Source organism: Microtus pennsylvanicus, chromosome 3 (assembly GCF_037038515.1).
Source record: "Microtus pennsylvanicus isolate mMicPen1 chromosome 3, mMicPen1.hap1, whole genome shotgun sequence".
NCBI classification, from domain to species: domain Eukaryota; kingdom Metazoa; phylum Chordata; class Mammalia; order Rodentia; family Cricetidae; genus Microtus; species Microtus pennsylvanicus.
This window is the reverse complement of record NC_134581.1, coordinates 78,657,289-78,673,161: the sequence shown is the minus strand read 5'-3', so window position 1 is coordinate 78,673,161 and position 15,873 is coordinate 78,657,289. Positions and strand designations below refer to the sequence as shown.

Here is a 15,873-nt window from a genome sequence, read left to right as displayed (position 1 = left end):
TTACGGTAACTTCTGAGAGACATATATATACCTGTATGTATGTGTACACATGTACATGTGAAAATATGTGCACATCAGTAAGAGAACTAGGAGTGTGCATGTGTTTGGTTTTTTTAAAAATATATGGTCTTGTTATGAGGCTTTTGCACAAATAAACTTCGGCTTATTAAAGCATCTTCCAAGGCAAGAAGTGCATCTACCTGTTTGGCACTATAGAAAGACAAACAACGAAACAGTAGACAGAGGGAAACTTTCCCCAGGACAAAGTATCCTGGATTCTCCATCTCCCCATGATATATGGAGAGGGTCTTACCTTGACTTTTCCATAGCTTCCTTTAGGGATGAGAATCTTGTAGCCATTGACCTCAACAGAGAGCTCCTTCACCCACGAGACAGCAGAGCCCCCTCGGTGCTCGTTCTTGGCCTCCACACTGAAGAAGGGGAGGCTGGAGGTTTGCAGACACTGTCGGGCCAATAGGTAAGCACAAGAGCCTTGGAAGTGGAAGAGGAAGCCATCGAAGGTGTGATAGTGTGGTTCCCCGAACACCACACAGGTGCTGGTCTCCACAGGGCTGCAGTAGAAGAACCGGCCCTTGGGCTCGCACACCTCATAGGGGCTGCAGGACGCTTCCTGACAGTAAATCTCATTGTTAAAATCCAGACAGCGGCACTTGACGGTGCAGTTCAGGTCATCCCAAAACACCTCCCCTCGCCGGAGGAACTGTCCTGGGAATAAGGACAGCAGAGCCAACACTTACTACTTCCCCTCTGTGCCAGGCACTGGGACAAAGGCTTGGCTTTGATTATGCCTTCTCGACCCACTCATGAACCCACTTAGGTAGAGATTAAAGACTGTCACCCTCATTTAACAATTGGGGAAACTGAGGCTTAAGAGCAGTTGAATAATTTCATTTAACGCCGCTCAGCAACTCAGCCAAGATTTCAGGCGGAGTGGGTCTGAATCCAGTGTGAGTTGCTGGCATTGTTAACTCCCCAGCTGGTGAGCAAGCCCACATTCAAGCAAAGACACATTGCCTTCGTCTGTGGGAAAGTCTCTGACACTCAGGAGCCATTTCCTTTTCAAGAATACGAGCAAGGGCATTCCAAAAGCAGACCCAGCTGATAGGACTGGGTCTCAGGACTCAGCAATCAGTTGTTCCTTTCCTAATTGGTTCACTGAATCAACAGTCTAGGCAGCATGTACGCAAAAAGGTCAACAGCACAAATCAGGAGGCAGCCATAAATCGCAGCTTCCTGGGAATAGTCTAGAAAAGACTGACCTCTTCTGTGCTACTTTCAAAGGTTCATAAATACTACAGATGCTGCTCAGGCTGAATTTCAACCCTTGCGAGTTGTTTTCTCTCCAGCTCCAGACTGTGCCCAAGTCTGGTATTCCTCTCTCTTTATCTTCTGGAGAGAACCTGTTGTCCAAGTCTAGGTCAGGGGAAGGACCAGGGGAATGACTTTAAGGCAGGTGCTAATTTGTAATAAATATTCACTACAGTTTATTTGACATACATTTAATCTTTAAAATCATTTCCCTAAATAAATTATGTAAAACACACACACACATACACACACACACACACACCCCAAGACTAAATATCTTGCAAGTTATACAAGTCTACCATCTTAACCCCAGAAGAAGGCAGGGGACTGTAGGAACAGCTCTTTCTATATCTGTCCAACAAGACTATGTCTCAACAAGCAATTATGCCTCCTACCTGTTGAGATTTGCAGCTAAAAGGAGATAATAGATGTATTCATATTCCCAGTAGGTTGTATGTATCCGCCCTTAAAACAGACCCTAAGTCCTCTAGCACTTTGGCGCTAGCTCAAGGCTGCACATCTTTTAACAGCCTTCATTCAGTATCATTTCCAGTCTCTGCATTTCCAGGCTTCCAATAAATGAGAGCAAAATGACTCCGAATAGAGGAGGTTTGGAGCAAAAGGTAGATGCTCTGTGATAATTTTGTTTGTGCAATGATGATTTAATAAGCCAGCTCCATGGAATCGAGTCCCCTGCTATAACCCAGGCCAAATCCCAATCTCATTAGATTGATATACGTCCAGTGGCACATAAAAACGCACAAGTCCTGTGTGGATATTGAATTTGCCCTGCATATGAAACCCAAACACATAACTCAAGAGGGAAAGAAAGCCGTGAAAGTGGGAACATTGCACACAGCCTGCATCAGTCTGTCCCCACAGCTCTGCCCGCCAATGCTGTCTGTCATTCCAGTGCTCATTCCCAGGACTCGGATGCGAGGTTGCCAGTGAGAGCTCACGTTGCACTCAGTAGTCAGTGAACTCGACATCACTTGAGCAAAAGGGAAGACATGCTAGGGTGAAAGTCTGAGCCGAGATGAGGAGGCAAGGGGATAGCATCTCAACAGTGTTAAGATAGTGTTAACTAGTGTGATGGGGAAACTATCAACCTATCACATCTAATTAGGGTGTGGCTACCTGGGGCCCAAGTAGAGATACTGGTAGATCCAGGTGTGCCCTCTCTCTCTGCACAGTGCTTGCCGGACCTATTGGATTTCGGACCTCCCACTCTTGTAGCGTGAGTTTTTGCTTTTCAACTATTAAAAAAAATGCAACTGTTGTTTTTGAGCTGGTCTGGTTATTTATCATGCCGACCTAATTCATCAGCATTAGTGTTGTGTTGATTTTCCCAAAAAGGAAGAGGGACAGTCTCAGAAATCATGCGGGGGTGGAGGGGGGCTTTGGGACCAGATTCTTTCCTATCCAGATTAATACCCACTAAGCTGCATAGTGCTTCTTGCTATTCCAGCATGAAGGACTTCACAGAATCCACAAGGCTAAGATGCCCAGGCAAACCATCCTCACATGCAACCTTGCCTGAGGGCAAAGTCAAGAGGTTAGTAAATCAGTAGGTGAATGCAGGGAGCATGGGAACTTCAGACCATATGAAACTGGCTTTTCTATGTGTTGAATATCAAGAGAGGCATCTGGCAGCAAAATAGGGAGACCATGTTTTCTACCCAAGGAGGAGAGATCTCCTTAGCCCAAAGCAAAAGGTTCTTACAGATCTGCAATCACTTTGCCCAACACATCCTGTGCTTCCACAATACTTTGTGCCATGCTTTTTATTTGTGCTACACTATGTCACCATTATTTCTGTGGTTATTTCTTTTGCTGTAATATTATCATGGGCAACTATAATACTGACATCTCTGCTACCTGAAGAGTAGTTGGGGTTCAGTGGGTCTCTTACATTGTTCTTTAGAAAGATAAAGTGGATGGATTTGGTGCATCAGTGGACATGTGAATAGATGGGTTGATAAGAAGACTAACGTAAGGTTGGGAGGATGGATGGATGGGTGGATAGTGGATGGGAGAATGAGAGGATGGGAGGATGGGTGGATGGGAGTACTGGAGGATGGGTGGATGGGTGGATGGGAGGATGGGTAGGTGGGAGAACGGGAGGATGGGTGGATGGGTGGATGGGAGAACGGGAGGATGGGTGGAGGGGAGGATGGGCTGATGGGAGGATGGGTGGAGGGGAGGATGGGTGGATGGAAGGATGGGTAGATGGGAGAATGAGAGAATGGGAGGATGGGTGGATGGGAGGATGGGTGGATGGGAGAACGGGAGGATGGGTGGATGGGCGGATGGGAGGATGGGTAGGTGGAAGAATGGGAGGATGGGTGGATGGGTGGCTAGGGGAATGAGTGAATAGGATGGTAGATGGAGATGGGGTGGGTAGAGAGGGGAATGTTGGATTGGTGAGTAGCTCAGCAAAAGGACGGAGAGGTAGATGATGGTCACTAGGTGAGCATCAGATAAACAGACAATTTCTTGCTTCTTGTTGCTGTAGCCTCTACTTCTACATACAGAGTTGTTAACAGAAATCTCGTTTCCTGAATCCTTTGAACTTAGGGGGCAGGAAACAATACCCAGGGATGCTCCTGTGAGAACTCCAGGGCTATTATGCAGTTCTGAAGAGATTTTGGTAGTTGAGAAAAGATACCACCACACTACAGAAACCAATGTAAAGGGAACTCACCGAGGAGCCTGTTCACACAGACTAGGAGCAGCTTTGATTCCCCCAGTCCCTGCAATGTCTTCCTACCCCTCCAAGGTTTTTAGAAGCTCCCCTAAAAAGTCTGCTACTTTTTTCTTTCTCCTTGTACTAGGAGTTCCTGATTTACCACTACAGGGACTTGGCGACACTCCAAGTTCACCCACTCCTGTGGCTCTACGGCATGCAGATGGCAGGAGAAGAGTAAAGATGAGGATGGAATCTTAAAGAGGAAGCAACAACAACAACAAAAATAACATGAGGACAGGAGGGCTCCCTTCTGTCCGTGTGGCTGGGAAATAACTTAGGATCCTGGTGCACTTTGAAGATAGTCCAAAGTAGTATCTGCATGCACCCTACAGGCAAGGGCTTGGAAGTATACTGCACGCAGTGTTCCTCCTGGGCTGATGAACGTGCGTGCTAAAATTACCTTGATCTCTATCAGGCAGCTGAAAGATGTCAAAAGAGTAAGCCATCAGGAAGGAGTCCGCCCCCATGGCTGGAAAGCACGCCTGTCAATCCAAGGGAAAGGAACCCTGCTCTGTCAGAGAAAAGAGGAAAGGTTTACCCCTGGAGGTGCAGCCATTGGCCGGGTCGATTTCCTTCCCGTCAACTTTAAATGCCCAGCGTCCTGGAACATTGACATTCGTGGTCTCTTGGATATTTACAATCTCAGGAGTTCTTGACCCCGGTAGGCTGAAGAAATTCGTGAGGTTTCCACCATTAAATCCCGCCTAGAGCAAGCGAGAGAGAGAGAGAGAGAGAGAGAGAGAGAGAGAGAGAGAGAGAGAGGAGAGGGGAGAGGGGAGAGGGGAGAGGGGAGAGGGGAGAGGGGAGAGGGGAGAGGGGAGAGGGGAGAGGGGAGAGGGGAGAGGGGAGAGGGGAGAGGGGAGAGGGGAGAGGGGAGAGGGGAGAGGGGAGAGGGGAGAGGGGAGAGGGGAGAGGGGAGAGGGGAGAGGGGAGAGGGGAGAGAGAGAGTTTTGAGTGAACACCATTTCTATTAGTTATCTGAGCTAACTACTTGTTTTTGTTTGTTTGTTTTGTATTTTTAGTTTTTTTGATACAGGGTTTCTCTGTGTAACAGCCCCAGCTGTCCTGGAACTAACTCTATAGACCAGGCTGGCCTCAAACTCACAGAGATCCATCTAACTCTGCCTCCCCAGTGTTGGGATTAAGGGTGTGTGCCAGCACTGCTCAGCACTTTAAGAATCCATCACACCTGGAAACAAGAGGTTACCTTTTCCCTGAACTCCACCAGGCCACCATTCAAGGTGTGGAAGGCCTATCTAGTTCACCCCATGCCCAGATTAAGGTAGAAAAGATGAACAAGGCTAGCCCCTCAGTGCAACTACAAATCAGACATGTTTCAAGAACAAGGGTATCGGCAGGGCTCTGTCCATGATGCTAAGCAAAGCAAGCAAAGGATGTAATAATTTAAATCTACAAGAGGACAAGACGGGGAGCCTCTTACCTGTGCCATCACACCCCCAAGGCCTGTCAGGGGGTCGCCACCACTCGCTGTCCCAGTAGTCCAGTTGATTTCATAGTAATTAAAGAGTGTGAATGTATAGGAGCCATCAGACACCAGCACGGCCTGGAAGGTGTTCACCTGCAGAATGTGCAGAACAAGCTCAGGAGCTCCTCACCCAGTGATGGCTCCCCGCCACTCCACAACCTCTATGGACCGCCCCCCCCTACCCTCCACCCTACCACCAAACAGCTCTGAACTGTACTGCTTCAGGGTCCTCATGCTCTGTCTTTTCTTGAAATTTGTCCTTGCCTCCAGTGCAAAAATGCAAGCTGTGTAGGACTGTGTATCCAAATGAGAAATTGGCTGAGATAAACCTGGAGTCTGACTCAGTGCTCCCCCCACCCCGTCCCACCCCATGACATCTCTTTTGGACCAAAAGAGAAGATTCAGAGGACCTGTCTGAGCATGCTATGACTTGAGAACACCTATAGATGGCAGCATGAGAATAAACTATAGGAAAGAGTCAAGCCAGGGACATCAGCATCCATCCCTGCTCCCACAGCCAGAGTGGGCAGGGTGGGGCGGGGAGGGACGCAGAGAACCCAAAGCTCCAGTACAGTGGTCCTCCGGACTGGGCTCTCCCAGTTCCTAGAAGACATCGCTAGTCTGGATGAGACGTCTCCCCTTTTTAAAACGAAAGTTGGGAAGTGATTTTTAAGAATCACTTTCTGGAAAGAAAATATTCCTCTAATTGAGCATTTATGCATGACTTAGTATCTGCAAAGTCATCAGTGCTCATCCGTAACTCAGACTGAAGCTAAGATGGGCAATGGTTTCAGTCCATTCCATTTAGAGCTAAGTAACTACGGACTAAGGGAAATGAGTTGCTGGAAACTGAGCAGTGACAGGGTCATGGTACATGGGATCGCAGCCAGAACACCCAGTCTACCTCTCAGGACATGGTCACTCCATGCCGTCTTAATCACAAACTTTTGAGAGGACAGAGATGTTATATAAATCCAAACCAACCTCGCAGTTGGTACTCAAATATAAGATGCATCAAGCTTTGACCTTTCCTATTTCCCTTTCCTAATCCCCACCCTTGGGCCTGTGTTTTCAGGTAATGCAGATCAAAAGAGAATTAAAAGTAGCCATTATGACCTTTCTCTGTTCAAGCCTCATCCTTTTCCCATCTGCCTGAGAGCGCCCCAGTTAGCATTCAGCGAGAGAGCAGAGGAAGACCCAAATTCCTATCCTGTGTAATCAGACTGGAGTGGAGGATCTTGGAAGCCCATTCTAGACAGTCCCAGGGAGGAGTACCTTGTTAGTAAAGAAAAGCCCCTTTTGTGAAAGAGAGCCTTCTCCTCCGGCCCTGTGCCTACCACAGCCGATGGCGTTTATGATAGAGTTGGCTGTGTATATGCCTTCATTCTTTGAGTTCGTTTACCAAAAGAGGAAAGTGGGACACAGAAATGAATGATCAATAAACTCAAGGTTTCTACAAGATCACTAGTAGGGCCAGATTCAAAGGATAGGTACAAAGTTAGGGTCGTGCAAGGACCGAAGCTGGACCCTGTTCACAGTAGGATGCCCCTTGAGAAGTGAATTTCTATCAACTTTAGGTTGGAAATACCTGTGGCTCAAGAAGTCCTGAGAGTTCCTCCCCAAATCACGCCATCTCTTGTTACTCCTAAACCAACCAGCTACCCCAAAGCTGACCTGTCTAACATATGCACACTCCTCAGGTGTTCACACACACACACACAAACACACATACACAAACACGCACACACATACACACACATATACACACACTTACATACACACATAAATACACATATACGCACACATACACATATACACACACACATACACATATACACACACATACACATATACACATACACACACATATACACATACACATACCTATGCACACATTTTTCCCAATACTAATTTTAAGACCGTTCTAGATCTGTTTTTGCACACGAATTCAGAGAACTCAGGATACTACCTGGGGGAAGTGCCTGAAGAAAGCGGTTAGGAGCCAGCCTACAGAGTTCAGCATGAAGCCTCTGCTCTGTCTCTTAGGAGGTTTGAACCCCTCTTATTGTCCCCTTGGAACATAGCACTTGGGGAATTTTTATGGGGCTTAAGAAACAGCCGACTCCAGGGCTGGCACATAGTTAGAACTTCAGTAAACACCAGTTCTCCTTAAATACATCCATTTCCTCTTTAGTTGGGCTTCCATGGCACTTCCTTTCCTTAAGGTCTCTCCAACCCCCTATTTAGTGGACCCAGTGATAAGCAGGCAGTCTTGGATTGGAGAGGTGGATCCATTTCAAAGATAGGGATGATGGGCACGTTGCTATTCTACAGAAACCATCTTTTTCTTTTCTCTCATAGAGCTCAAATCCTTCAAAGTTTCACTGTTCATCCTCATGGAAATAGATCTTACTTGCTTCGGAAACTGGCCCCGAACTAGGAAGCAGAAAGCACCCACATTATCTGGCCATTTTTACGGCCAGGAGAGGTTTCGGTAGAGGAAAATGGTGGTCAGCATTTGATGGGCATTTCTTCTCTCCCCTACCCCTTCACTGACACTAAAATTTATCGATTGCTGGCACCCTGCATTCTAGCGCTATAAGATATGAGGCTTAAAGAACATAAAGTATCACCCGAGGAGTCGTTAGCGATCCATAACGTGACAGAGGGAAATGCATGCTTCTTTAGGGGTTATTTCTAGCCAATGCATCTGCCGTTTATACGTGCGTCTTTCTGTTCTGCAGGACCTCTTAGCAATAAAGTGCTTTGAGCTTCTCTAGTCAGACAATACTAAACCACATGCTCATTGCATCCCAGCCATGAATTGCAAGAGCAGCACTTTTGAGCCTCTCTCTGGTACACAGGAATTTCAGTTCTACCCCTAAATAGTCAACTCATTGCCAGGAAAACAGATGGAATTAGAAATAACCCTACGAAAGAAGAGAACAGATATTTTTAAAGCATCTCTGCTTACTAGGGAACTGGAGTTGAAGATGCATGTGTTTGCAACTTCAAAAACCTCCATTATTGTGGTCACCCAAACAAGCTGTATGTGTCCATGGAAACTGGGGTTTTTCCCCTTTAGGCAGAAAGTTGATTGCCTCTATGATATTACCAGAGATAATCTTTTTTATTTGACTTTTATTCGACTGCTCATTTGGGATCTCAGAGCAGATGTTGAAACTTTATTCAGGAATTGCTTTAACTGCCCACTCTAATTAACATCAAATATGAATCATTTCAGCCCTGGTCATAATAAAAAAAGTCATAACATAATAAAATGAACCAGGCTGTTTGTTCCCAAATCAGACACCCTGCTTTTCTCTTCCTATCATATTTTATTGAGGGGGAGAAAAGGGAAATTATTGATAGTGAGAAACATTTGTGCCCCTGGCAAGAGAAAACGGCCTCTGTGTCCCTCAAAAGATCCCTAATCGCATGGCCTTGAATACGTCTCGGGGTCTCGGTTACTCTCTCACAAAATCGAGTGCTGCCTCCTGCAAGAATATTGTCAAGGAACGCCTCTTAGACACTGGTAATGAATTGTGACGGGTGACGCATCTGAAATATTTCAGCTGACTGGACTGGTTCACACTGATATTTCCCTCTGTTTCCTGGAAAGTGGGTGGCAAGACCTATTAGTGTAACTCAAGCGAGCTGACATTCCTCAGCTCTAGCAATTAGACTGCAGCTCGGTAGTGAGGACGGACAGGACCGAGGTGTCAGAGGCCCGCGGAAAGGGGGAAAGTTGAGTGATTACAGGCGTGGTGCTGCTGCCTCCGTAGAACGTGACTTCCTCCCAGGTCACGATGAAAACCCAAGTGGCAGAGAAGGTCGCCATGTCTTTGAAGTACTTCCTGATGTCCTTGGTGGCTCTTCTCAAGATGGCGGGGTCCATGGTCTCTCTGTAATAGATCTCCCCCCGAATTCCATTGTGTACATCTGCCCAAAATGGAGCAATGAAGGCCCTCCCGTCCGTCAGGGGAAAGGACTCCGGCGTAAACTGGCTCACTAGCACGTTGAAGGAAACAACACCATTGTTATTGACCTACAAAAATAAGAGAGGTTTTGCACAGGGGACCTGGAAACAGGGAAACTCCAGAGTCACAGATTAAGACAGACACACAGCCAATCACCTGGATGAAAGGGGCTTTTAAATCGCTGACTTTGAAGCCCTGAGTACCTGTTCCCAATGCTCAGATGAGGAGGTTCACTTACTCCCAGACGGTCTCATTGGTTTTCTTTCACTTTCAATTTGTAGTCAGCATCATTCCTTATTAATAACCAGCCTCGTTTTCATGTTCTCGGTCCAATCTCTATTTGCATTTATTAAATGCTACTGGGTTGTGGGGTGTGTGTGTGCGTGTGTGTGTTAGGTCAACCTGGGGATAATGAGACAAAAAAGACTAATTTGTTGAGAGCCACATGTTCACAGATGCAAACCAGAGAGGGGAAAACAAACAAACTTGAAAGTACAGTTCAGGTTAATAATTGAAGCACTTCATAGCGTACCCTGAGTCTTACTCTATAACGAGTCAGGGATAGATGACTCAAACACCCCTTGGCTGAACTCAGATCTCAGGGTGAGCTGTATCACCGTATCTCTCTGGGTGAGACATAAACAAACAAAGGAAAACTTCTCTTGTTATTGTAAGTTCTTCCTCACTCAGAAAAAGGACAAGGCTAAGACCTAAGGATGTCCAGTCTCTGCCCGGCTCTTGTCATTTGACAGTGTCTTTGTGCCATTGCTGCATAGAAATTGAGACATGAGTACTTCGCATTGCATGTAAAAATACTACCGAGTGGTGGTTGTTTTATGACCTGCAAATGGCTTAGGAATAACAAAACCTTACTGCAGTGTGTTCCCTCGGTTCATTCAGGACCTGAAATCCATCCTGTGTCTGAGAGAAACACCTGTGATGGGGATACTCACAGTTCCTGGGCAGAGGAAAGCCAGGGATGATTGCCCTCTACGTCACACTGTTTGTTCTATTCCCACCAATCAGCAACAGGCTAGACATTAGCACTGACCCTAGTTCCTTGGGGAAGTGCTTTGCCACTAGACTGAGGACACCTCAGCATGCATCGGAAGAAATTCTATGAGGTTTTGGTGTGAGAGGGCCAGAGCAGGGGAATGTTGGAATCCTATTGTCTTCAAGGAACAAAGAACCACCCAGAGGTCTTCGGATGATTGAAAGACTGTACTACTCAAAGCACCGGGAACTCGTGCAATAGTTTGCCACCCCCCCCCCCCCCCCCCCCCGCCCAATGATCCTGCCCTTAACTACGGTTTGTGCTTCTTCAAGGCCATGAACTGTGAAGCTCTGTCACACTGTGCAACGGGAGAGAAAGAGGAACTGGCTGAAATACAGGCCCTAGGGGCCTGGGAGGCTAAGACTCCCAGAATGGAAGGCGTTTCGTTTTCAAAAGCAGGTCAGCACACTTCAGAACTCACAGTCAGCTCCCTCAGACACAGTCCAGGGAGGCCCCCTCTGTGAGGAGGATGCCAGAGCCATGTATTTGCTAGGGGAGAACTGGTGTAATTAAAACACAGAGGCTCACCTGCGGAGGAGGCTGGCGGGGAGAGAGAAAGACAGAAAGACGTATGTGTTTTGATTGTATTCTATGGTTGAGAGCAGTGACTCTCAGACTTTGAGGGGCACCAGGATTACCTGGAGAGCTCATTAAGGCAGATTAGTAGGCTCTCTCCCCTGGTTTCTGAGTCAGCTCGGGTGGAAGGTGACAAGGCAGGTGGCGCTACCCTTGGTTCAGGAACCCTTCCTTAGAGTAGTGAAAGAGGGGGAGATTTTCTCGCTGCATGCCAGCAACCACCAACGCGGCAGCCTCGGGGCAGACATGGAAATGCTCCAAATTCATTTGTTTGTTCCTCTAGGGTAGGGCACAGACCTAGGGTGAGATGCGGCAGAATCTGCCTATGCCTCCCTTGGTCCATGAAGGCAGAGATGAAAACAGGCTCAGCTGCTCCAAACCACAGTCTCCCCAGCAGCAACTTAAACCCTCCAAACTACACAGCCTGAGAAGGCAGGTGCCGGGAGAGCTCTGACAGCCACGGAAGCACTTCCTAGCGCGGGCTCAGCGATGGCACGGGCTCGACAATGGCACCCTCTGGCACAGCTACCAACCTGAGAAGGGTGGCCAGTTCTGCAAACAACTTTTATGCAATCATTGATTATCCATCTCTCGCGCTCCAGCTCAGCCTCAAATTGGTTGGAAGCCCAAGAAGAGCAGATGCCTAAACTTTTCACACCCCCAGAAGGGAGCAAAAAAAAAATGATATTGCTCCTATTGTGGTTCATTGTATCTTTTTTTTTTCTTTATCTTGTTGAGTAGCCAAAATGATGTGCATGGCATTGGAGCCTCTGCTTCACTTCGGGGTTTAATCACCCACAAAGGCAATTTATTGCCCTGTATACTCCTCCACTATGAACATTAGCCATTAAATATACCTTTGACTTTCTTAATCATAAAACCCATCAGCTCATGAAATCTCAGAACTTGTTGTTTTGGCCGCCGATAAATTCTCTATAGTCAGAGCCCTGGAAAGGGGTATTCAAAGTGTTTTCCTTAATGACAAACAGAAGGGAGAGGCGCTCAGGAGCCGCTGCTGCACTTACATAGACGGTGCGGTAAGGAACACCAAAGAAGAAAACGGGGATGGCCAGCTTAATCTCAGATGAGCTTCCATCGTCTACTTTAGGGGTTTTGGTGTCATTCTGCCAAAATGGATACATGAGCTCCCTGGGCTGGGCTGTCAAGAGAGATGGTGGTTACAAAGATTAGACGGCAGCTGCCACTTCCATTCGGCAAGCTACTCCCCTCCCACCCACTAAAATCAGTTTGTCTGAGTGTGGTTTATAAGCCAAAGGCAAGGCAGACGGGCTTTCCACCCCAAGTCTATGCTATACCTAGTCCATGATCTTTGATTTCCTGTCTCTGGGGGAAAAGGGACACACACAGTCTCTACTTAAAGCAAAGACCTACACGCTTTATTATTGTGTGCCCGTGCACTGAAGAGAGCAGTGGTGAGTGTGGGTGGGAAGGTCATGCCACCATGGGTACCTGGGGCTCTCAGGGTATGGAGGCAGCCTTTAGATCTGCATGGCTGAGGAGGACTTGCTTCTTGAGTAGACGACCAGATGGTGAGAAGGTGGGTGAAACCAGAGAGCACCCTCCGAAGCTAAGAATTCTATTTACCAGGAGGGTCCCAAGAGTTTTTTCCTAAGACCCCTGTCCTTCCTGCCACACAGCAGAAGGCATCAGAGCCCAAGAGGAATAATATTGGAACCAGCACAAAGTGGGGAGAAAAGGGTTGGTAGTCACTGCCTGTAAGTGACCTTGACCGAGACTGGCCCAAGGCTCTCTGCCCAAGCTCTAGTCACAAAAAGCAGACATGGGATTCTCCAGCAGAGGGAGTTCTGTGTGTGTGTGTGTGTGTGTGTGTGTGTGTGTGTGTGTGTGTGTACGTGGAGTGCTGAAGTACTCTGTAGGGTGGACACAATGTTCCTCCTCGTCCTCTTAGTCAGAGATGAGGCGTTACACAGACTCCCTTCCTGGATGCTTGGGGTGCAAACTCTTGCAAGGTATGGCCCAGACTGGTGGGAAAAAAATAAGACAATGTCCCCAGGGCCTATGCTGCCAGGGACCTGGCACAACTGCACCTCTGAAGTAATCAACATGTCATGTCTGGTGTCACTTTTCTCTGTCACTGTTCTTTCTCCTTTTGAATGAAAGTTGGATAACAGAACATTTTTCTTCCTTTGAAAGTTTATCTGTAGTTTTCTGGGGGTGGGGGTGGGGGTACCTGATCCATGTGGGGGTGGGGCAGCTGATCCACACTGGGCTGTGGTCACAGCCCTCAAGCCTGTCTGTCCAGAAGCTGACACCCAGTCTCATGTCACCGCACTCTCCGGGAAAATCCCTGCTTTGCACTGATGGAGCTGATAGGGGGGAGGACAGCTGGTCGTGGCTAGTTCTTCCCCTTGGGGAGCCTTTTAGTAAGCGGACAACAGCCCCTGAAAAGAGCTTGCAGAGTGGACAGACAGCAGCCTGGAGGGCCAGGCAAAGCGCCCGCACCTTTGCTCTGGAGTTGGTGCAGGTCTGCCTGGATAAAGGTTCACTCTCTGGGGGACAGCATCAGGAAAGCAGGGCACTAGTCCAGTCATTAGTATTCACACATTATGCCGCGCATCTCAGAAGTCTGGGAAACTGACCAAATCCTAACCTGTAGGAGAGGCTGTGGCTGATTGAATCTGGGGAGCACTCAGCCAGTGATCTGGGTTTGAGATCACAATCCGTATTCAGAAAGGCTCTTCGAGCATTCTTACATTATGGCAACAAAGTGCAAATTTTTAGAAGATAAAAACTTAAAAAAAACTGTTTGTAATTCTTACTTTGGTATTAAACACAGGTACTTATTACATTTGAAGGTGATAGACTGCCTTGAATTGCTAGCACATATAGAGGCAAACTACAGGTCTGTCCTTCATAGGGAACTTTTTGGGAGTCATGCCCAGTACGGAAAACATCTCCAGTTCACATGGCATGCAATCCTTTCCAGGCAAAGGTCTAATTTGTATTTTGCACAGCAGTGGCCAATCTGTCTGGAGAAGGGAATATCAAGCCTGCTTTTAAGGACACAGAAAGCATTGACGATGGAGACCGCCCTAACTCTCTGTTTGTTCCAAGATTCTTCACTTAGTTTGTGATGTTGAACAGAAATAACACACAGCTAACAGTCTCCATCTCAAGAATATTACAGATAAGCACATCCAATACCGTACAACCTCAATAAAGATTTGTTGAATAAATAGGACACTCAACAAAAGGGGACAGAAGTAAACAGCAGTGATTGCCATCTTAGAACCTATTACCATTGAAAACAGCACATTTGGCAGCATGGCCTATGGCTAGTGTCAGAGTTAGCCACAGAAACACTATCCCTACCCATGCTTGCTCTAAACTAGGAATTACACAGTAAATAGAGTTGTGTTTCTAGATTTCTCCTTTTCACCAAAGAAAAACACACTTCCTTGGAGTAGAGGTGGGAAATGGAGTCGCTGGGATTATTGGAGGGAAATCACTCTATTGTTACTTTGGGTTATGTAATACAACTTTTTTTTTTATTTTCGAGACAGGGTTTCTCTGTAGCTTTTTTTTTTTTTTTTGGTTCCTGTTCTGGAACTAGCTCTTCTAGACCAGGCTGGCCTCGAACTCACAGAGATCTGCCTGCCTCTGCCTCCTAAGTGCTGGGATTAAAGGCGTGCACCACCACCGCCCGGCTGTAATACAACTATTAATTCACCCAATTCTAGGACAGTGGGCATGATCTGATCTTAAAGGAAAGGTCCTTCCAAGACCTGAAACCATGTGGCATCTGAACTTAACATATAAACATGCAAAACAAAGGTGCTTTGGAATATAAACCCTAGGAGAACAAGATGTACACAGATTGCCCTATCTTTCTAATCTAAAAGCCCAAGAACAGCAGGAGGAAGACATACACATGGTCCTTTGCTAACTTAAGGCAGAGACAGAGAGAAAAGAAGGGATCATGAGCACTCAGGGAGCTAAGTAGCTTATTCCATTTGTAGTTTTACATTTTTGGCCAATGTCATCGGTCCCTGAGAAACAGGTCACCAACACCATCGTTACTGCTGCAGCTTCCTAACTTGGAGCTAACATAAGAACACTCTTTAAAGTCTCCAGCATACGCTAGATGGGATCGATGACGAGAGAGGTGATGGACAGCCTCAACTCCTACATGTACTTGCACGAGAATTAGTCTGCATTATTTTATAGACCTTCACCGGTATATACAAATTGTATTCAAAGTTAAATAAGAAAAAGTGAGCATCATTCAAAGTTAATGCATTTTACCCTTGACAACAGAGTTTAATTTACTTTTTTTCCCCACCTTGTTGTATCTGCAGACACATGTACACCTGCCCTTGCAATTATGATGCCAACAAAAGTGTCTCTTTATAAATTCAAGAGCGTGCTGATCAAGAGCTTTATGAGATTCTGTCATACTCACCTTGGTGCTGAACAAGTGCGAAGATGAAAGAGACCCAAATTCTAAGTAATGATGAATAATTCATCCTGAAATTTTAAAAAAAGAAAAAGGAAAAAAAATCCCCTGCTTGCCAGAGTAAATACAACACCAGGTGTGTTTGGTGGCAAACCCCTGAGACACACCACAACCATCACAGAACACATTCACATCACGGCGTCAATCCTGCCGAGTCGGTCGGAATTCCCAGAAGGTTCGTGGGTCCTCCTGAGCTTAACA

At 46.7% G+C, this 15,873-nt stretch overlaps 1 protein-coding gene across 2 annotated transcripts in view; it reads right to left on the bottom strand.

The window, feature by feature from the left end:
* Nucleotides 1-15,682, bottom strand: part of Tecta (tectorin alpha) — a 69,540-nt gene extending 53,858 nt beyond the window's left edge. For both annotated transcript variants that reach the window (XM_075966272.1, XM_075966271.1), the window contains exons 1-6: nt 15,619-15,682; nt 12,200-12,333; nt 9,325-9,612; nt 5,520-5,657; nt 4,617-4,782; nt 314-726 (exon numbers count right to left, since the gene is read on the bottom strand). In XM_075966272.1, coding sequence (XP_075822387.1) covers nt 314-726; nt 4,617-4,782; nt 5,520-5,657; nt 9,325-9,612; nt 12,200-12,333; nt 15,619-15,682 — 1,203 coding nt within the window. The remainder of the gene's footprint in view (nt 1-313; nt 727-4,616; nt 4,783-5,519; nt 5,658-9,324; nt 9,613-12,199; nt 12,334-15,618) is intronic.
* Nucleotides 15,683-15,873: the final 191 nt, after the last annotated feature.